We start from the raw sequence: 22,935 nt of genomic DNA on the forward strand, positions 1-22,935 counted from the left end.
TTTAGTGCATCTAACTTAACTACACTAACTTTATTAAAAATGGATATATTAAATAGCAACTTTATATGTAGCAAGTGTTGTACTACTGTTTTATTTAATAACTTTGACAGGTCGAGAGATTTAAATTTTAATTATATTTAATGAAAATTTTCTATACGTGAGATTATATTCAACGGAAGCTATATATATGATCAATGCCATCTATTTATTATTTAACGATATTGTTCATATTTGCATTTTTATTTCTTAATGATTATATGTAAAAAAACATTATGTATTGATAATATACATGAAATTTACACATTATAAATTATTGTTGGTATATTTTTCCATAGAATCATTATACAAGTAAATAAATAAACTAACAATTAAACCCCCTTCATTATTTTGGTCCGAAATTTAGTAATCTTATATCACTTTTAATGGTAGAACTGAAGGAACACTTATATAAAGTTCGATGTGATAATTATGCGATACATTAAAGTGACATGCAAAAGCAAAGAAATAAATTAACAATTAAATTAATTACAATTTAGAAGTTATTAAAAGAAGGTGTTTAATTTTTTTTATCGAAATTTAAGATAAACATAAACTTTTATGTTAATATTTAAAATTTATTTATCATTTATTGCCATCGTATAAAATTTTATCAAAATAATAAATTACTTTATTAATCATTATTTTTATTTTTGCATGTTGTCCGAACGTCTTATAGCTTCAGCTAGACAAATTTTCACACCATTCATGTTGCATTAGGTTAGTTATCACATAATCGAAACAACAATTTCCATTCAACTTTTATATGAACCATTCAATAAAATCAACAACATTATATTCAAAAGACCAAACAATAAAATAATAAAATCTTTCCTATCGTATCATCACACAATCAGTTACATACTACACAATTAACTGTTAATTAAACGATTAAGCAAGCTACCATTAAGATTAGAAAGTCAGAGTAATTAACTATAATATTGAACAAGTTAATATAAAGTATCCTTAGCACCAATTAGGTCTTAATTAAGCAGTTGTTAATAACAACTTTGTCTATTTTCAAAAACAACTTTATTCAAAAACAATTATTAAAATAAAAAAGAAAAACACAATTACACAACAGCCGATAAAAAATATATTCTAGAAACAATTATATATTCCAAATATCTTAACTTTGTCTATTTATATTAAACAAAATTTAATTAATATATACACATTGAAACTTCTCACAGATAGTGGCATTTGGTACACTTTCTTTTTCCGCAATTGCACATGTTTGACAAAGGTGCAAATTTCACAAAAAAAAAAAGTAACCTAATCTAATTTCTATTACTTTCGTATAGTAATTACTTATGGTTGCTTTCTACACAATTTAGAATAGTTTTAGGTTTGCCTAATCCCAACTATTGGTTCACCTATTTCACATTACTTTCTTTTTAGACTAAGTAATCCACCAATTTCATACCATTAGGTCGTAATCGAAGGTGTGAAACAATATGAACACTTTCAACAAAGAATCTAGAAAGTTGATTTAATGATTCATATGTTTTCATCAATTACTTTCATCAAACCAAGCTGCTTTTTATTTTTAAAATAATAAATTTAAACAATAATAAATTATTCATTTGATATACGTCATTTAATGTTTTATAAAATTGACACGTAAGTGCCAACTTATTATTATACACATATGCGTTTTGACGTCAAAAAAAAAAAGATACAGCCAAAACATTAGTGGAATTAAAAGTAAAATCTTTTTACTTCCTTAATTTTTGTTATTTATGGCACTGATACTGTAATTTATACATCGAGAAATGCAACCACATTAGGCAAATGAAAAAAAACATGTAACATTTCAAAAATACAGTAAAACCATATAATAGAATTAATTATATTTAATGATAAACCAAATCAGTTTTATATTAAACAAGCGAACGATCTTGGCCGAACGGCCTTACATAGGTTATCAAAAGTGAGCTGTACAAGAGAAAGGGAAAACATGACCGAACGGCTTACAAAAGTCCTATTATTGATCGGTCAATATACAAAAAGTAAAGGAAGTGACTGAACGGTCACTTCATACTAAACTACTAACTACAACAGAACGTCCTACTGTTCGGCCTTCACTTCCACATCAACGAGGTTCTCGTCCTCCAAAACTTCTTCTTCCAGCGCCTCTTCAAGTAGTGCGTTTCCATCTGCTCACATCCACACGGATGATCATTGCAACGACAAGACGGACGTACAACAAGACAACACAAGGAAAACACAGGGTAAGCTTATGTAATTTAATTCATTGTCAAACATACAATTCATACACCAACACACATATGAATTTAACAATATACTTAAAGCAAGGCCTACTACTAGACCGACCGTCCGGACTGTATGACATCTGTGTAGCTACGACGTTCGTGCACCCGGGTGATGTAGTAACTGGGATACTCTTAACAGCTGCCACCCGAGGTTAGCCCTATCTGTCCAAAGTGACCCTAAGGACGAGGACCTCCTGCCGTTCCCACACATGACATACCCCCTCTACGTGAGGACGAGTACTCACGGAACATCAGGATGAATCGACAACTTAGCATTACCACAGTCATACCTTACAACTTTCCAATATTCACTCATGAGTCGTTCCTCCCCGAAACGCTCGTTCAAAATCCAAAACCTTATATTCACATTATATACTTTTCATCTTTCATAATTTCTCACGTTAATATCGTTTTTATCACACTTTCCAAGAACGTCAAATAACGAACGTTCAACCCTCTTTAGAACAAGGGCGAACGAGATGAACAAGAACGTAAAATCTCTCATTCTAGAATAAGACAAGACTGAAGAATTACTTTCAGAGTTAAGAAGAAATCGAACACAACTATAAAAATGTGTAACGAAGTTACTTATAACATGAATCAGTTAAATGAACTGATTCTCATGAACTACAATCAACACTTGAAGAATACAGTAGGTAAGGAAGACTATAGGTTGGAGACAACAAAGGTATACGTGCTACGCCCTTTAAAGAATTGACGTAGAATAATTCATATATATATATATATATATATATATATATATATATATATATATATATATATATATATATATATATATATATATATATATATATATATATATATATATATATATATATCAAGACTAAGTGCCAGTCAATAACCGAACACAGTAACGAAATTTCTACAGAGTTTGGACGAACGCGGTTTCATCAGGATAACTAAATTAAAAGGTTTATGAGCATTCGGTATAAGATCGAACGCCACTCATTATGGAAGTGAGAGCTGAAACTTATCAATAATTTATAATAGGAACAATTTATAATCATAGGGATAAACACATTGGGGACATTGTTGAAGAATAACTAAACATACAAAATATCTGTTTACAAGGTTTTCATTTTCTCACGTAACACGCAAGTGAATCTATGTTTGGCCGAACGCTCAAACATAGTACTATTACAAGAAGGCGCTCGTCCTCAACTAGAACTCTTTCCAAATGAAAGAATTCACTCTCAAAAGAGTTTATAAGAAACACCGAACGGTCAAGGACCGTTCAATGACGAACGTTCAAGGACCGTTCAATGACGAACGTTCAATATCATAGGGAATTTATTATTCATTGTCCACATATATTCAAATTCGTTCCTCAGCATAATACTTCAAAATTTCATACTTACTACTATAGTCCATTTCACATACTCATACATCAACTCAGTTATTTTCACATATCAAATAATCAATCATCACATAGTCATGCTTCATACAATTCAACGAAAGTTCATGCAGTATAGTCAAAAACATAAGAATTAAATTGAATAAGCTTCCCTTACCTCTAGTGTACGCGGACGTCCTACTGACTGAAGTTGGTTTGCCCAAAGAACTAAGATTTCCTTCTACTCACAACGGTTCAACTAATCTACGAACCAAAAATCAAATAACATACCAACAATGATTCAGAATTAATACTAAGAACTCATGAAACCAGAACTTGGCTTGCATGTTGGCCAGAACGAACGGTTACGACAAAGAAGACTTACCAGTATCAGAACGTTGAAGTGATCGGTTCAAAATGAAGCTTAAGACGTCGGGAACACTTTTACGGTTTCTGAAACGTGATCGGAGTAAAGAAAGATGAGTTACAGTAGAGAGAAGAGAGGGTTTGCTAGAGAGAAGAAGGAGAAACTGAAAGATCATATTTTTGAAAGGAGAAGGGTGCATGCAGTGAGTGACGCGGAGTTTTGTTTAAAAACGAACGTTCGCTCTCCTGCTGACACCTGCATTCCACTATCTGATTTTTGGATTCTCGTTTCTTGACACCTGGCGTCCGCGTAGAGGGTTTCTAAGTATGTTTTTAATGAGTCTGACGGAGGATTTTTGGGTTCAAAATTTTGAGGTCTGACAGGTGGAATTTCCGAGGTCTGACAAGACCTAGTACAAAATGAATAAGATTTAAAATGAAGTGGGTAAATAAAATATTGACCATTTTTAATTTCAGAGGTTATTTTGTTATAGTTTTATTTTCAAACTAATTTGAACAATGTTTATAATTCCAAAACTAAATTTATTGATAACCTATAATTTAATGATTGCTTTGTTAGTTTTAAATATTAGTTTAACACTTTTACAATTTTAAACTCATTAAATCGATGATTGATTTGACATTAATTTCAGAAATTGGAGTTACAGTGAATAAATTTTAGTTTCTTAATTTTTATTTCATTATTTTATTCTTTCTTAATTAGCCGACACCGCTATAAGGACTTTGAAATAACACTTTTGAAGCTCGTTAAAAACTGCAATAAATGGTTTTTTTTCTTTTTATCAAATAACATATCTGGAATTAAAATTTACTCTCCGAGAAATATTTATGTAAATAGTATTTTTTTTTAATGTTGAAAAATTGAATTCTGAATTGTGTTATTTTTTTTTTATAATTTTTGATATATTTTTTATTTTTTAAATTAAGAAATGAAAATTTTGATTCAATAAACAGAAACTGAATTTTAACTTATTTTTCCAACAATTCTTCTAATCATATTTCAGAATTTAATTTTTTCAAAACTAAAAAAATCATATTATTTATGTTTTTTGAATGCATATGTATTATTTGAGTGAAAAAAATCTTATAATTGTTAAAAACATTTTCATTTAATGATGATTTAATTTAATTTTGATGTTTGATTAGTATATTATTTTGCGATAAATAAATTATAGCAATATTTTAAAGAAAAATAATGATTGAATCTCTGGGTGGTAGTTGGTTGTTGTCTCTTGCCAGAGGCATTTTCATGCTGATTTTGGGTGTAGTGAATGTCTGGTTCATGTATCATAAAAGTCAAATTCGCCCACCCTCTCATTTCAGAGCTTCTTTATTTCTTTTTTCTTTCACCAATATTTTAATGCATTTGGTTCAAATCCACAGTTGTGAAAAACATGGCCTTCCCACATCATCAATCCCCCACATTTTCTGCTGCATTTCTTGTTGTGGCGAGCCCAGACAAGACAATACCCACGAACCATCGCATACTGTGACGCCCTTTCACTTTCACCTTCTTGGTACTTAACATGTCGCACACCCATATGTTACTTTTTTTATTTTTATTTATCTACTTCTTTCAAAGTTTGAGTCTTTTTGTATTTTGGCTTCAGTTTTTCTTCTCTTGTCTCAGGTATTCTCCTCTAGTTTCAAAGGGTTGTTTCTGAATTCGGTTTTGCTTTAGTGTAAGAGTTGCTGGGATTTGAACTTGTATTCATGCTTCTTACTTGGAATGAGATAATTGTAGTGTAGATGTATCAGTCTATACTAGTCCATTATCAGTCAATTTCAGCTGAATATATCTGCACACATGTGTATTGATCGCCTTTTTATGTGAAACATAGTTGTATGAATCTCTTAGTTGCTAATCGACATTAATCCTTTATTTTAATGTAATTTTTCAATGAAAAGTAGAGATTCTCCTCTCAATTTTTCACATGGTTTTGTTGTTATCAGGGAGAGAAAAGTGCACTGCCTAGTTCATGAGAGATATTTGAGAGTTCTAGTGCTTTTGCATTTTTGGGATGTATCTTTCAAAGAGTTTCAAGCATGAAGTTGTTGTCATCCTGTGGTTTTGCTGCTATTTGCTACATGCTGCTGGGCAGAATAACATCACTAGCACTGTTGAAGGTATTTTTTTTTTTTTTTTGTATTCCCTGATTGATTTGCTTCTATTAGGAATGCACTGATGTTTTTTGACTAGTTGGTTCATTCATGACATTATGTAAGAGTCTCTGTAATTAAATTATTTAGTTTAGAGTCTTATTCTTAACTTCTCTATTCCTCTACATAAAAATTGGAATTTAAACACAGGGTAGCTGGACTTGTGCACTAATCATTCTTTATCTCAAAGGACCCTTGCATGAGGGGCTGTGCAAGGGATGTACTATTAAAAACCATTTATTTTCACCTAACAACTTAAGATTTTGAGATACCTGTTTCGGGATAGCTTCTCTTTGATGGTATACAAGTGTTTGTGGAAGCGGTAGCTCTTATCTTGCGGAGTGATTTATGTAATATGTCGTAGCATACGCTATTGTTTCTATGTATAACTATGATCGAAAAGATCACGTGTGAAATTGCTATAAAATCTGAAAATATGTACGCAAGTGTCTCTTACAACAATAATACCCAGACTTTTTTTAAAAATTGAGAAAGGAGTAAGAGAACCCATTATTCTAATAAAAGAAAAAAAAACTAGGTAGTAGCTGTGAAGTGTTGCTTGTGATGTGTACTGTATTTGTTGGTTCTAATGATGATATGATGTTCTCATTTGAATTAATGTGCAGTTGAAGCATTGATAGCCATTAAGAGTAGTTTGATTGATCCTAATGGAAATTTAAGCAATTGGAAGCATGGAGACCCATGTACATCAAAGTGGAAAGGAGTTTTGTGCTTCAATGAAACACAGGAGGATGGCTATCTGCATGTTGAAGAATTGTATGAATTCTATCTTCTACTCGGCATTTCTTTTTCATAATTGATATTAACATTTCCTTTGTCCTTTTATAAGAAAAGGGCTTGCGGCACTCTCTTTCTCTGAGATTTTCTCCATTATTGACTATAATTTATTGGAAATCGCAAATTTTGGTGGGTCATCTTATTTAACGATTCACGCTCTCGATTTAGATTTGGATCCACCAAAATTAGTGATTTTCATTAAATTTTAGCTGAGGTGAGTGTAGAGTGTTGCTAGCCTTCCTCCTTTGCTGTTCTCTCTAACTCTCCTTCATAGGTTGCAAATAGATTCAGTCGTTATTGTGAGTCAAACATCCTCCTACTCTATAGTTTATAAGCTGTCCTCTAGAAATCAGTATAATCACCTAAACAGGATGAGAGCTGTGGGACACAACAAGTGAACACTTCTTTATGATGATCTTTTCAGCATATTTTGATAAATTTGCATGCTTGATCAATAATCAATTTCCTTTTATTTCTGACGTCAGTAATTCAATACTTATAATGCAGATCTATCAATCTGTGTGAGAATTGAGAGCTTTCTTTTCACTTCTACTCCATTGAGTTTGTTTTTTCTTGGCTGTAGGCAATTACTGAGTTTGCAACTGTCTGGAACCTTGGCACCAGAGCTTGGCAAATTAACATACATGAAAAGATTGTAAGAAAATATTTGATCTGATGTTTGAAAGGACAAATATCCTGAACAATATTCAGTTTAGCATTTGCTAGATACCATTTTCGCTTGAGTAGGGGATTTCGCTAATTTGAGTTTTTTACCCCTTTGTAGCTTCTAGTTACCTACTTCCTCTGATACATGTTTTTGTTTGTATTCTAAAGGAACTTTATGTGGAACAACATAAGTGGCAGTATTCCAAAGGAAGTTGGCAATATCAAATCTTTGGAACTATTGTAAGTTGAGCCCTTTAGGCATGTATGTTGTCAATCAAATTGATCGAACAATTCAGTTGTTTTATTACATTTTAGAAGTATTAATGCATAAACATCCTTGTCATTGCTTGAATTCTGAGTTGATATGAGTAAATTGAATTTAAATATTGTTTCCTTAAGGGGGTAAAAGATTAATTTTAATGGTTGTATGAATAAAGGAGTAGTAATATAACAAGAGTTGCAAAATTTCTGCATTGTTTCTCATCAAATGTGTTTTTCGCAGGCTCCTGAATGGAAATAATTTAACAGGTCCACTACCAGAGGAGATTGGCTATCTTCCAAACCTGGATAGAATACAAATAGATCAGAACCATATATCAGGATCTCTTCCTACGTCATTTGCAAATCTGAACAAGACAAAGCATTTGTAAGCTTTTGACACGAAAATGTGGTTTAAGAATGACCACTCTTTATATTTTTATGTTAAACCTTTTATTTCTCAACATTTTTTATCCTGATCTAGAAAATAGAAAGAAAATAATGTTTAATACCCCTCCCCTCAATGGAGCAGTCACATGAACAACAACTCACTCAGCGGGCAAATCCCACCAGAGCTTTCCCGATTACCAAATCTTGTTCATCTGTAAGTTGGTAATTGGATATCGTTGACATCTGCAGCTACTAACATTTTTCCCATGTGTGTGTTTTTTTTAATTCTTAATGATCATGTTATATCTTGCTCAAAGGATGCATCTCCGTTTCTGCAGTCTTCTTGACAATAACAACTTATCTGGATATCTGCCCCCTGAGCTGTACAAGTTGCCAAATTTACTTATCATGTAGGTTTCTTATTGTTTAAGTAATATATATATATATATATATATATATATATATATATATATATATATATATATATATATAAAAGCATGTATAGTTTTATTTCTTTTTTATTTTTGGATGGAAAAATGCATCGAACTAGTTTCAAGGGACATCTTATTAGATTTCAGAGAAAAAACAGAATGTGTATTGTATTGATTTTAGTCAAAATGTACAAGATGGTCTAGTTACTGGCACGGCACTATACATACTAGTCAGGACTAGGTGTCAGTTATAATTGTCTGACAGCTACAGTTGTAACTTACTGTGACAGCTAAGCAAGGAAAAGAACAAAAAAGGTCCTCTTTATTCTTTAAAAAAGGAAGAATTGAGAATACTTCTGAAAGCACAAGAAAAATGATCATGATAGGAACACCTTGTACCAAGTAGAGAAATGGAATTTTATTTCAATGCCATCTGATGCTTTAGTTTTTTATCAATCTTAGGTTGTAAGAAGTGAAATTGCTCAAGTAGTGGAAAACAGGGCTGGCTACTTTGCCAGCTATGTCATCTATCATAGATTTTGTTACATCAATATTTGATATTTGCTACATTTGTCACTGTAAAACTTTTAATCCTTTTCTGATGTGTTCTACTTATTGTTGACTGTTTTAATAAATATTCCTTGCTGTTTAATTAGATTTTTAAAGTCTTTCTTTATCTTGCTTTTGCAGTCAACTTGATAACAATAACTTTGAAGGAAATAGTATTCCTGATACCTATGGCAACATGTCGAAGTTGTTGAAGATGTAAGTGAATTCTGTAATTCGTTGTTCTTTAGTGGGTTTTGCAAGTTCAGGTGCCTAAGTCTTTATTTTAAATGTTACTGGTGAAGTACCAATTTGAGATACTATAACCTTTATGATTGATTTCTTATACTAGGAGTGACAATCATACAAAAGGGAGAAGTCTTAGATATATATGATATGTAAGCACAGGGAAAAAAATGTTTAAATAAGAAGTGCTTGTGGAAATCATATTTAGACATTTGAATCCTTGGTAGAGCATTATGAATTTATGGCTGAATGAGTTTGACACGAACTAACATTCTTTCCCTCAAATGAGTATCGTGTAACTGTATAATATTCACTAGCAATGATGCTCTGTTACTAATGCTTATGTGTGATGTTCTTGTTGAAATAAGTAATAAGTAGTGCATTGGGAACCATTTATCTGCTGTAATCATGATTAGTACCTAGTCTTGTACCTAGAAGTCTAGTGCACTCTATAAGTTGTACCTAGGAATCTAGGGTAGTCTTTTGATCTTTCATCTTCCATTGTATCAGTTTCTATCATTATAAATAGAAGATCACAAGAGGGATCTTGTAAGCCCTCCAATTTCAAATTCTCTTTTTACTCAACTATTCTCATTGTTCAGAAAGTTTCTTTTGGTTTCATTTTTTTTGTCTTTATTTGGAAGGATTTTTGTAGTTGTCTAAAGAAAAGGCTTTTGGTATCTGTTCTAGAATAATATAAAGTCCATAATGCCAACCCAGTCTTCGTTGTTTGGATCGGTTTATATATTTTGGTTTTGTCTCTTTTTTATGAAAAAAATTTGAAAAGACTATATTCAGTCAGCAACCAAATGAAATTGCATTAGATATATAGTGAGTGTAGAGCCCCAAAGCTATGCATAAATTTCTATGACGCCTATTTTTCATTTATGGACAACTCTTATTCGATAAAATGTCAAATACATAATAAAATTCCTTTTTATTACTGAAATATAATAGAAATATCCTAGAAGTTTAAGAGTATAATATGGAAACCACTAAGTTCAGTAGGTTTGTGGTTCGGTTTTTGAACTTGAAAACCAAAATAGCAAACTTAACTGAAAAGATAAGTTTTTCAGCTAAGGGTTTGTTCAATATTTGGTTCTTTAGATTGGTTTTACGATTTGAAATGATTTGAATTGGCTCTTGCACACTATTGGAGGAGAACACCCAATCACTATGTATTTCTTCTATCCTCTGCTAAATAAATTTCTCACCAGAGAAGAAAATTTAATTTGGTCAAGACGAAGGGCTTGATGTCAAGATTGACTTCTAAATCTTATCAATGGTTTATTTGTATTATTAGGAGCCTTAGGAATTGCAGTTTGACAGGACCAGTTCCTGACTTAAGCAGGATACCTCACCTTCTTTATCTGTAAGTTCAGTTATCTGTAATAAGAGAAGTATCTTTTCCTGAAAAATGAAGTTTGTAATATACATGTTGGGAAAAGAAAATTTCTAGGGCAGTTTGTAACTGTGGTTATTCTATTATTTGTGTAAATTTCAGTGACCTTAGTTTCAACCAGTTGAACGAATCGATTCCTGCCAATAGGCTTTCTGAGAATATCACAACCATGTGAGAGTCTCTATCATTTCATCTGTTGTACGATTTTATGTTTAATTATTTGGATTCCATATGTCATTTTGCCAATATTTTCCAAAATGTTAGTTCTTGACCTCTTGAGATATGTGCAGTGATTTATCAAACAACCACCTAACTGGAAATATTCCATCTTACTTTGTTGATCTTCCACGTCTTCAGAAGTTGTAAGTTGTTTTCTGTTTTCTCCTCTTTTCTTTTACATCAAGCTATATTACATTATACATTCTATAAGCCAGACAAGAGTTACTACTGTCTCCCACCTTATGTCACTTATAGATCATATATTGGATTACTATTGAGATGTTTATAGAAACTGGATCAGAAATTCTTACAAAAAGAATTCTCAAAGGGAAATAAATGAGAGTTTTGTATATTTCTTCCAATTGCACTAAGTGTTCACAATACATTCACTGCCACTTCGAGGGTCTAGCAACCTCCCACAACAAAACTATTTCTCTCCCCCTTCCCCCAGACGTAAACACCTCTTTACACATAACCTCCCTTCAACCCACAACTATAACTAACAGATTTTACAGCTTTAATCAAAACAAAGAGCTGTATTTTCCTTTTTCCTTGTTTCTTCTTTAATAGGCCTTTGTAATAAGAGGCTGTGTCCTAACAGATGTTTTATATCGAAGTATTAAACTTTTAAATTTCTTATTTAATCAATCATGTTATAAAAATTGATTTTTTCTTCTATTATCATTCTATTGGGCAGGTCACTTGCAAACAATTCATTGAATGGCAGTGTTTCATCCTCTATTTGGACGAATAAGACTTCAAATGGAACAGAAAACTTTCTTTTGTAAGATCTTAAGTGATAAATTTCCCATTTTGGGAATTTCACCATGCTAATATCATTTGTTTATCTGTATGTCCCTCTTTGTAGTAGATTCTACTCAGTACATTCTTCTTTGCTGAGCTTTGGTTTCTGATCATGCAGGGACTTGCAAAATAATAGCCTTACAGCCATATCAGGAAGTACTGATCTTCCTCCAAACGTCACAGTTGTGTACGGTTCTAAACTTATCAGCTATTATTGTCAGTTTGTTCTTAAATCATTGTGGTGTAGATTGGAGATTTTCATATTTTTTCTCCTTGTTATGCATGTTCTAAACATTACAGTCACTAGGCCTAAGGTCAAGAATATAGCATTGGATTTAGCATCGTCCTGTCTTTTTTAAATAGCTTCACATGTCATTATTTAAAAAAATATGTATTTCAGGCTTGATGGGAATCCCCTTTGCTCAAACGAAACCTTTGATCATTTCTGTGGATCTGAAGGTGCTACTGTAACAAATGGCTCATTCACTACAAACTCCAGTTCATGTAAACCTCAAGCATGCCCTCCTCCTTATGAGTACTCTGTTGATTGTTTCTGTGCACTTCCATTGCTTGTTGCCTATCGGCTGAAAAGTCCTGGATTTTCAGACTTTACTCCGTATTTGGATGATTTTGAGACCTACATGACTACTGGTCTTCAATTATCTACCGATCAGCTAGAATATACTTTTTATTGGCAAGCAGGACCTCGATTGAGAATGGACTTGAAATTTTTTCCTCTATATGTTAATAACACTAGCAATCATACTTTCAGTAGAAGTGAGCTCCTACGGATCACAGGCATGTTCACAGGATGGCTAATTCAAGACAGTGATCTGTTTGGACCTTATGAACTGCTTGGCTTCGATCTTTTGGGTCCTTACAAGGATGGTAAGTCTTTGAAACTACTTTGAATCTGCTAGATTGCTTTGATTGAATAAAGATTGATGCATACTTTTAACAAAACTACTTGTTTCATGTTTGATTTTATACATACCGTGTGTGAACAAAACAAGATAAAAGTTTAAAAGTTATGTCGAATCTGGTAGATGACTCTGTGCCTGCTGTTAGAATTAAGTTTAAAGGACCAAATATGAACCAAATCAGACTGGATATTCTTTAGGAAGTTTTCTATCGTTGTCTTGTTTCCTTTTTTCCCTTCCTATTCATGAATGTAGGGGATATGTCTCCTTATTTCAAAGTCCCAAACTATCTCTGATGGAGTGTTTATTGGGTCGGATAATCCGTGGTCGTAATCTAATCCAAACAGATTGGGTTTATTTTCTTTGTGACTGGATCAAACCTAATCCAACCCCATCCAATCTGACCCAATTTCATACGGTTAGGTGACAAGTTTAAACTTGAGACCCAACCCAACTTAATCTGACTACCAAAGTTATTAAATAATGTTAATAGCTGTAGTAATATTACTATTTTTAAATTTACTCCATTACTCTATTAACTAAAAGTGCATTTTTGAAAAAATAAGTTATTTAAATATTAAATAATATAGTCTGCTTTTTTAAAATAATATTTTAAAATATGTAACAAAATGTGTTTTGAAATTACAAAATTTAGCAAAATAAAAACTATGGCCCAATTAATTGACTTGAGTCTAATAAAATAATGTCAAAACCTGACCCAACTCGAGATATTTTTATTGGGTGTGTAATGGATTTGTCCAAACACAACCTAAGCTGACCTGTGTACACCCCTAGTTTTTGGGAGCTGGACTGGCCCATCAACATGCCCTCACAATTCCTTCCCTTTCATAAAGGTGTTGAATTGAAACTCAACTAAAGTAATGCTTCCCACTGAATTGGCCAATAAAGTTTTCTCTAAGATACTAAAGTAATTGTAATTTTCTTTTTTTGATATGTTTAATAGTCATATATTACTTAGGAGTCGAAACTAAAGACAAGGTTTGAGAGAATAAAATGTATTTAAATTGATCTTGACCTCAACTTCTGAGGAATATGAGACTTTAGGTGTACCAGAACAAAATATACACATTTAATTGAGAGGAACAAATTCCCACCAAACAAGATTTCATGAATCAAAACTCAAGAAAAATTGGGATTGAAAAGTGAGAAACTGAAAGTTCCTAGATCACTACAAGAAATTTAGGGTTTAGAGTAAAAACTCTTCTATCATATGAAATCTGTCTAAATAATACATGACTAATTTATAGCTATTCAAATCTGTGAATTAATGAAAGAAAACAGTAAATAAAGTTGAAGTGAAATTATAGAGGAATCAAAAAGGAAGAATTAAGTCCGGATTTAGCTAATCCTTCAACCCACCAACAACATAAATTCTTGTCCTTGAAATAGTTTCCTTTCCTGCATCCCCTTTCCTAGTGAAGCTATGTTGTCTTATAACCAAACCCTAATATCCATTAATAATTTGCAAAATGTAGCACGGGTATTGACATCGAACACGACACTGACATGTGTAGTGTCGAAAATGTTGGAGATGGGACACAAATTTATATATTAGATAATTATGAATTATTTAATTTAACAACCAATAATTTATGTACTCAATATCATCTATAAACAAGGTTAGCCATATATAATAATATAAATATATTGTTACCTAATACAAAAATGAATTTAATCCATCTATCTAATATTCAAAAAGTGAAAGTAGTGATAGTATAAGATTTGTTCCTTATTTATGTAATCATAACATAAAAATCAACTTATGCAATGAGTTTACAAGTTTATGGGTTTTTAAAAAATCATTGTATTTGTCATTATTAACATTGTGTTTAAGGCATGTCAAAATTATCTTCCAAACAAAAAAAAAGTCTGTCAAATTTGACACTTCATCGATGTGTTTTACATGTGTTGGTGCTCGATATGTGTTGCACATGGGGACACACCATTTGTGAGGCATGTCCAAGCTTCATAAGAAGATGAAGAAGATAAAGTGCCACTTTTGACCAATACCCTAGTGCATCATTTTTGCTAACTCCTGATAGCTTTCACATGGCCTTTCTGTTTTAGGTATTGGAGTATTAGGAGTCAAAAGGAGAGGATCTTGTATCACACACATTATGTCCACTTTTCCAATTTTGTTTGCACAAATGTGTGCTGTACTTCCAAATATTGAATATCATATTTGATAACTGTCACAGGACTGTCTTCATACTGCCCATATTGTTGTTGCAGAAATTGGCAAGGATTCAAAATCAGGAATAAGCACAGGTGCACTGGTTGGCATAGTTGTAGGGGCAATTGCTTGTGCAGTGACATTATCTGCAATTGTTACCCTTCTTATATTGAGAATCAAAATGAGAGGTTACCATACTGTTTCAAAGCGACGTCAGGGTGAGTTCTGTAACATGAATTATCAGCTGTATCGCTACTTTCCTCTTTAAATTGTTTTAAGTGCTCTTCCTCTTCACGATGAGAAGTCTTGGTGTTATTATTATTGCCTGAACCATATCTGAAATATAGTTTCTTTTAATGTCATATTTACCATTGGGATGGCTTCTGTGGACATGTCATAATAAATTGATTTCTTGAAATAGTTCTAAGATGTTCTGTCTCTTTTTGTTGCATTCATTGATAAATGTCCTTGGATATTTTTCTTAGATTTTGTTAAGAGAAAATTGATTAAATAAAAACGAGAGAAAATACGACTAGTAGGAAGGGAGGAGGGTGAACTGAATCCTATACACAACAAGGAACATGACAAAATTTAACACAGCAAAGCTCGTAATGTTTGCAAATCAGAATTCAGAAATAACAATGGCCTTGTGAACAGCTATGAACAGAACACCAAAGATAGCTCTAGGCCATAACCAGTATACAGAAAAAGAGAGACATTTTTATGGGGTTGGGGAGTGTGTGGACAAGATATAAGACATTAATAAAAAGACAAGACTTCTGCCACTGAAATATATCTATGTTTGTATGAATTTTTACGTTGTATCTAATCAAAGTTGAAAAATCATACGGAGAACCAAGAAGTTTAGCTCAAGACCGTCATGCTATGTAGCTTGTTAATCTTGTAATATTAAAGATGCTTGTGTATTGAGAAGCTCATGTGGTTGCAGGTTGCTCAAATCGAATTTTATCCCTTCTTATCATGATTTGTATTGTAATCATCAGCCTTGCTTGTAAATTGGATACTTATGACTAAGGAGGTGCTAATACCGCAACATTGGCTGTACTTGTTTTTAGTGTTTTTCAAAATGTATAATCAATTTAACTGCAGTTTGGATATTCATCTATAAGCTGTAAAGATATAGTTTGCACTAGGTATAAAATTACTATTGTTTTAAGTTTTTCCCATCAGAACTTCAACATTCTTGGTGGAATTATATCCATTTTTCTTCCTGTTTGAACTTGATATGATGGAATCAAAAAAATTATGTGGTACTATGACTACAAACCATATCTGATTGGTTAATGAATGATTTATTAATAAAGTCTTCTCTATTCACATAGACTTACGTTTATTTGCAGCATCTAAAATCTCTATAAAAATTGATGGTGTAAGGGCCTTTACTTATGGAGAATTGTCCTCCGCCACAAACAATTTCAGCATTTCTGCTCAAGTTGGACAAGGTGGCTATGGGAAGGTTTATAAAGGGACTCTTTCTGATGGCACAATTGTTGCCATAAAACGTGCTCAAGAGGGATCTCTGCAAGGTGAGAAGGAGTTCCTTACAGAAATATCATTACTATCAAGGTTACATCATCGCAACCTTGTTTCTCTGATTGGATACTGTGATGAAGAAGGTGAACAGGTAATTCTTTTTCCAAATTCATAAAATTTAACACTCACTATTTTACTTCGTAATCTTAATGATTTTCTTAATTCGTGATGCCCTTTGTGGAAGTTAATATCCAATAATCCCATAGATTTTTACCCCTTTTTAACTCCTAGAGGAAGTTATTTGTACAAAAATTAAGAAACAAGCACTTACGGGCTTAGCTAGAACCATTTTAAACAAAAGGAAGTTATATGTAGGTCGAAACTCACATCAAGCTGTTATTGAAATTTGGATTTTGATATTCATGTATGACTTAAACTTTCTTGCTGACTATATTGAATTCCTTCCATTTGGCTTGCTGCTTCATTCTTGCAGATGCTGGTTTATGAATTTATGTCTAATGGCACATTGAGGGATCACCTTTCAGGTATAAATTATGCTCTTATTTTCTAATATTATGAAATTATTAAGATTTTGGTTTCATTGCATTATTCTGATGAATGAGTAGCCACATATGCTTTGAACATATTACTTGTCTCGAAGCCCAACATACATAGTTGTGTGCCTAATTTCCTTTCTAAGATGTCTCTCTAAAGAGTAAGCCTATTGTTTACAGTTACAGCGAAAGAACCCTTGACTTTTGCCATGAGATTGAAGATTGCACTAGGAGCAGCTAAAGGCCTCATGTATCTACACACAGAAGCTGATCCTCCAATATTCCACCGAGACGTAAAGGCCAGCAACATATTGTTAGACTCTAAACTTTCGGCAAAAGTGGCTGATTTTGGACTTTCGCGGCTTGCCCCAGTTCCAGATATGGAAGGAGTTGTTCCTGGTCATGTATCTACGGTGGTAAAGGGGACCCCGGTAAGGGTTTCATGATTGGATTTGGTTTTGCTAAATAGCGAACATGAATAATAATTACAAGATTATAAATCATATTTTTGAATTACTAATCTATCTTGGCACTTGTATAAATACTATTAGTGTAAGCTGTAATGGATAAATAAGTATAGGAATAACAGATCAATGATATCGTAGCAATTATCTCTGCACTGTATTATTAACAAGCCAAATTAATACCATGGAAAAGGCTGCTAGCATCGAGTAGTAGTATATAGAGCGTATAGTAATGTTCAAAAGAAAATAATGGTTTTGAGAAAACTATAGAGGTTGACCTAGTTAAGGCTAATGTTAGGAGTGTTTCTTTTGAGAAAAGTACAGGCATTAAAACTTCAAAAGTATTAGAGCTTGCTGTGATAGCACCAAGTCGTACATTGATTAGAGATTAAATAATGGTATATAAGTTATAAGGATGACCAATTTAGCAAGATGGGTTAACTTTTTAGGTTATATCATGCTTCACTCATGCAGTTGTCTCCGTCCAATTAAGCTTCAGTAATGAAATAGTATCTCAACATGGTTTTTGAAGGGTTGACTTTTGTTTACTTGGTGAGTTTTAATCTATTTTTCTCACTGTTTTGAATATGCAGGGTTACCTTGATCCAGAGTACTTCTTAACTCACAAGTTGACTGACAAGAGTGATGTTTATAGTCTTGGTGTTGTATTTCTGGAACTTTTGACTGGGATGCATCCTATCTCACACGGAAAAAATATTGTTAGAGAGGTATTTGCTTATTGTAGAACCTCTTTTCTCTCCCTTTTCCCTACTGATAACAGCTGGAACTTTTTCTGCTGTCTCATTATACTTCACCCTCATATAGTTTGAGTGTTGTTTGTAATTGAATCATGTCATCTCAATACAAAGACAGAGAGAGTCCTTTCTCTCTACATAAATTCTCGTCAACAAAGGTTCTTTTTTTTTTGGTTATTGATGTCCAACTATTATTCCTTTAATCGAAGATTTTGGGTAGACAGCAGCATAACTAAGTATTTCACATCATAGGTTGAATCAAATTAAAGAATTTTCAAGTAATGTCTGTCTATCCTTTTGTTTTTGTCGTGTAAATATTCCTTCAACCATTTCCTATGCCTTAAGATGTCAAATAATAGAGTGTTTGACAATTTACTTTTCTAAATCTTTCAGTCTTATAAACTAATCTGAGTACTTGGTGAGATCAGTCTCTAGCTTTTGGCTTGGGGATACCCCAAATTCACCTTTGCACTAACTTTTCTGAATTCTATTCAGGTTAATATTGCGTACCAATCAGGTGTAATATTTTCAATTATCGATGGACGCATGGGGTCTTATCCATCTGAGCATGTGGAGAAATTTTTGACATTGGCCTTGAAGTGTTGCGAAGATGAGCCAGAGGCACGGCCTAGAATGGCAGAAGTGGTTAGAGAGCTTGAAAACATATGGTCCACAATGCCAGAATCAGATACCAAGAAAGCTGAATTTATGTCCAGTGATTCTGGCAAAACTGACATTCACAGTATACCATCTTCATCCTCTGCTTCTACTATGAAGACTCCTTTTGTATCAGGGGATGTGTCTGGTAGCGACCTTGTTAGTGGAGTAATACCAAGCATCAAGCCAAGATAGAACTATACAAGTTAAAAATTATTACCTTCTGCAATCATGGTGATTCAAATGAGGTTGTCATTAGCCTGTGCATTAAATAATTTGGCCATATGGTTACTGCTTTTCATTTTCACCCTTTAAATTTTCTTCTCTGTATAATATGATATACTGATAGAGCTCTAGCTGGTAAATAACATCGATTTTGTATACCATCATATGCTCACTGGTTGTTTGTATGTAGTGCTAGATGAGTACTAGGGAGTTGAATTATGTTTGAAGTAGCTTATTCAAATGTTTGAAGTTTTTTCTTTCTTTATTTTGGTTAAGTTTGAACTTTTCATTTATGGAATTATTCAAACTGTTTACTGATACTCTAATCTAATCCTACTGGCTAAAAAGAGTAGCTTCCCTCTTGAACCATGTTTATAAATTACTATTTTTTGATTATCTGTTTCTTTACCTTTTTATTGTATGCTATAAATTGGAAGGATTTCAAAGTTGAGATTGTCATCAAAATGAAAAAGAATTCCACAGCTGTTTAAAAAGTTCATAATATATACTTGATCAAAGAATTTTGTCTATAATCTCTATTTTTCATCCTTCGGTTGAGTATACAGTTAAATGCAACTTTATTTACTTCCGGACTTGAAATGTTAAAGTTTTAATTATAAGGATTGTTCGGAAGTAAATAGTATAAACACAATATTGTAAAGATTTTTTATCCTGTATTAATTTTATTATCTTTCACAATAATTATTTTTAAAATTAATTATAGTATAAATTTTTGTTTTGTTAGCCATGTATTCAATGACAGTAATGGAATATAGAAATTAGATTCTATGTTCAAATGTTACTTCTATCATTGTCTTGATGATTTAATGGTGAGGTTCGAGAATAACGAAGTGGAACAACAAAACGGTAAAGAAAGAACCATTAAAGAATAGGAGTTTAACTTCTGTGCAAGTGACTTACTAGTGTTTGAATGAGTGGTGTAATTTATTTTAATACACAATTTTAAAAGTTTTATGAGAAACATACACTAAATAGATATTTTAATACATCCGTGCCTGTTGGGTGTATTTGGTGCGTTTATTATTAAAAATAAAAATGGAACATTTCGTTAAATTAGGAGCACTTTTTTATTTTTTAAATTATTTTATTATATGTACTTAATAATAAATCATGGTAATTATTATAACATTTTATAGATGGCGAGTTTTACCAAATCATTTTAAGTCGGTGGAACTTAAAAGGCTTACCTGAAAATGGTCTTATTGGGTCTCAATAACGGGTCCAAAAAGCTAACCTCTTCTCGAACATTCTGGGCCGACACCCAAAACGGGCCCACGCCAGAAAACATGACGCACGCCCATACGCACACCAACACAAACCGCGTGCACCTCCGAAGGGTATAAAAGGACCACCATCTTCTCCCCCTCCTTCTTAAACTCTTGGACTATTTCATCAACGCAACTCAAACATAATGGGAAGAAGTAAGCCACAAGAATCTCTCTTTTTTTTTTTTCTTTCGGTTCCTTCTGAATGTTAAATCTGCTTCTTCAATGTATTACGCCAAATATATTATCATTGAATAATGTAGAAATCTAGTAAAGTAGTTAGTTAGGTCATATTTAGATAATTTTTTTGATGATTTAATTCCTTTATCTGGTAGCATAGAATATTCATCTTTTATGTTTTGATTCAGTAAATTTTCTTACATTTCGTCTTTAGATATAACCCTATTCTGTGACATTTATATAATTAGAAACTAATAACAGGCCTAGAACTTTTTGAAGTATAACATGAAGCAATTAGTTAAACTAGTTTTCCATCAACTTTAGTTTAACTGTAGGGTTTATGTATGAATTGATTTTAAATTTAAATGTTAAATGTAGAATTTAATAATTTTACGCTGGCTATTAAAACTTGTAACCAGTTGGTTAATGGAAATGATTGTCCTAAAGAACGATATGATATGATCGAATAGTTAATGACTGAAAGAGGATGAGGAATTGTGTTACCAATTTCTGTAACGGTGAGCGTGTGATGTGGTTCAGGACCGGCGCGTTGTTACCGTCAGATAAAGAACAAGCCGTATCCGAAGTCGCGGTTCTGCCGCGGCGTTCCGGATCCGAAGATCCGAATATACGACGTGGGGATGAAGAAGAAAGGCGTGGACGAGTTTCCCTTCTGCGTCCACCTCGTCTCCTGGGAGAAGGAGAACGTGTCCAGCGAGGCCTTGGAGGCGGCGCGCATAGCCTGCAACAAGTACATGGCGAAGTTCGCGGGGAAGGACGCGTTCCACCTGCGCGTTAGGGTGCACCCCTTCCACGTGCTCCGTATCAACAAGATGCTATCGTGCGCCGGGGCGGACAGGCTCCAGACCGGGATGAGGGGGGCGTTCGGAAAGCCGCAGGGGACATGCGCGAGAGTGAGTATTGGACAGGTGCTGCTCTCCGTTCGATGTAAGGATGGGAATGGTCAGAACGCTCAGGAGGCTCTTCGCCGCGCCAAGTTCAAGTTCCCTGGCCGTCAGAAGATTATTGTCAGCAGAAAGTGGTTAGTTATTTTGGTTTCATATATTCATATATCAGTTTTTGCATTGATTGAAATCGATAAACAACCCTTCTAAATCGTTGGGAAAATTGAAATATTAAGAATATAGAGTGGATGTTACAATAATTTGGAAAATTTTAACCGTTGCGCGAAAAACTTGGTGGCAGATTAATTCTTAAAACTGGTATTTGCAAAATCGAGTAATAGTGCTTCTACATTGTATTAAAATTAAAAAGGCATACATGATTTTTATTTCATTGGAGGATAATTTTCTTTTATGTGGATGACCCGTACGAATTTACATTCTTACCATTTTAGCTCTGTAAATTTATTTATTTTTAAACAATTTCTGTTATTGTTTATTGATGACATGATGTATATATGCTATATTAGAATGATAATTAAGATTATATGTCTAAATATATTCGACATTATTTAATGACGATGGGAATCACTTTTGAGAAAAAAAACTAATAATTTCTTTAAAAATATTAAAATCAAATTTCATATATTTTAAAAGATTAAAAACATCAAGAATTGTTAACCAGCTTGAATTTAACCTCTTTTTTTTTTTTGCTTAAATAAGGTTAATTTGGTGGTAATGCCCGTTTATTTAGTAGTTTTCTTTAAATTTTCAGGGGATTTACAAAGCTAAGTCGAAGTGAGTATTTGAAGTTGAAGTCTGAAAACAGAATTGTGCCGGATGGGGTCAACGCCAAGGTTTGTCCTTAGATCATAAAATGTTATTTTGAAAAGTATTTCTGCAATGTGATTCACTATTCTTGAATAAATCCCTTACTTAGAAGGGAACTTGGAAATTTTGATTTGAGTTTCTTTAGGATTAGTAGATTGACTATTTGATTTTGTCCTTCTCAGGTTCTTGGGTGTCACGGACCTTTGGCAAATCGTGCGCCCGGAAGAGCTTTCTTACCAGCTACTGCTTAGGTCATTTACCAGTAGGAAATTAATTGAATGTATGGCTTTTCGTTTCACCTGGTGAATTCATTTGTTACCTGTTGATTATAGTCTGAACTGTAACTATAAATTATGTATCAATCTGTCTTCCAAATGCCCTGGGAGCTTGAAAGACGCACATTTGTTGTATTGAAATCTCATTATTCTGTCACACTTTAAACAGAATAGAAATAAATAAATATGGTTTCTGTTGTGTATATTGTTTCTGAGCTGTGGTAA

The 22,935-nt window shown here is 32.9% G+C and overlaps 2 protein-coding genes across 5 annotated transcripts; both read left to right on the forward strand.

Annotated features, from left to right (window-relative positions):
* The first annotated feature begins 5,310 nt into the window (after positions 1–5,310).
* LOC108343290 (probable LRR receptor-like serine/threonine-protein kinase At1g06840) lies at positions 5,311–19,499 on the forward strand. 4 transcript variants are annotated; one of them, XM_052879194.1, is made up of 22 exons: positions 5,311–5,570; positions 5,684–5,735; positions 6,007–6,180; positions 6,840–6,990; positions 7,595–7,666; positions 7,846–7,917; positions 8,180–8,323; positions 8,468–8,539; positions 8,664–8,735; positions 9,447–9,521; positions 10,852–10,920; positions 11,053–11,121; positions 11,241–11,312; positions 11,867–11,953; positions 12,092–12,160; positions 12,374–12,861; positions 15,147–15,305; positions 16,449–16,732; positions 17,075–17,126; positions 17,316–17,566; positions 18,193–18,327; positions 18,850–19,499. In XM_052879194.1, the coding sequence occupies exons 3-22, from the start codon at positions 6,075–6,077 to the stop codon at positions 19,204–19,206; spliced, it is 2,856 nt and encodes a 951-aa protein (XP_052735154.1). In that variant the 5' UTR covers positions 5,311–5,570; positions 5,684–5,735; positions 6,007–6,074; the 3' UTR covers positions 19,207–19,499. The 4 variants fall into 4 exon arrangements, with proteins under 4 accessions (XP_052735154.1, XP_017436967.1, XP_017436968.1 ...); XM_017581478.2 differs by lacking the exon at positions 5,684–5,735; XM_017581479.2 differs by lacking the exon at positions 5,684–5,735 and having other exon boundaries at positions 5,560–5,683.
* A 966-nt stretch (positions 19,500–20,465) lies between these two features.
* LOC108343230 (60S ribosomal protein L10) lies at positions 20,466–22,913 on the forward strand. Its single transcript, XM_017581369.2, has 4 exons — positions 20,466–20,678; positions 21,243–21,744; positions 22,380–22,461; positions 22,618–22,913. The coding sequence occupies exons 1-4, from the start codon at positions 20,669–20,671 to the stop codon at positions 22,684–22,686; spliced, it is 663 nt and encodes a 220-aa protein (XP_017436858.1). The 5' UTR covers positions 20,466–20,668; the 3' UTR covers positions 22,687–22,913.
* The last annotated feature ends 22 nt before the right edge of the window (positions 22,914–22,935 follow it).

This window comes from Vigna angularis, chromosome 6 (genome assembly GCF_016808095.1).
Source record: "Vigna angularis cultivar LongXiaoDou No.4 chromosome 6, ASM1680809v1, whole genome shotgun sequence".
NCBI lineage: Eukaryota > Viridiplantae > Streptophyta > Magnoliopsida > Fabales > Fabaceae > Vigna > Vigna angularis.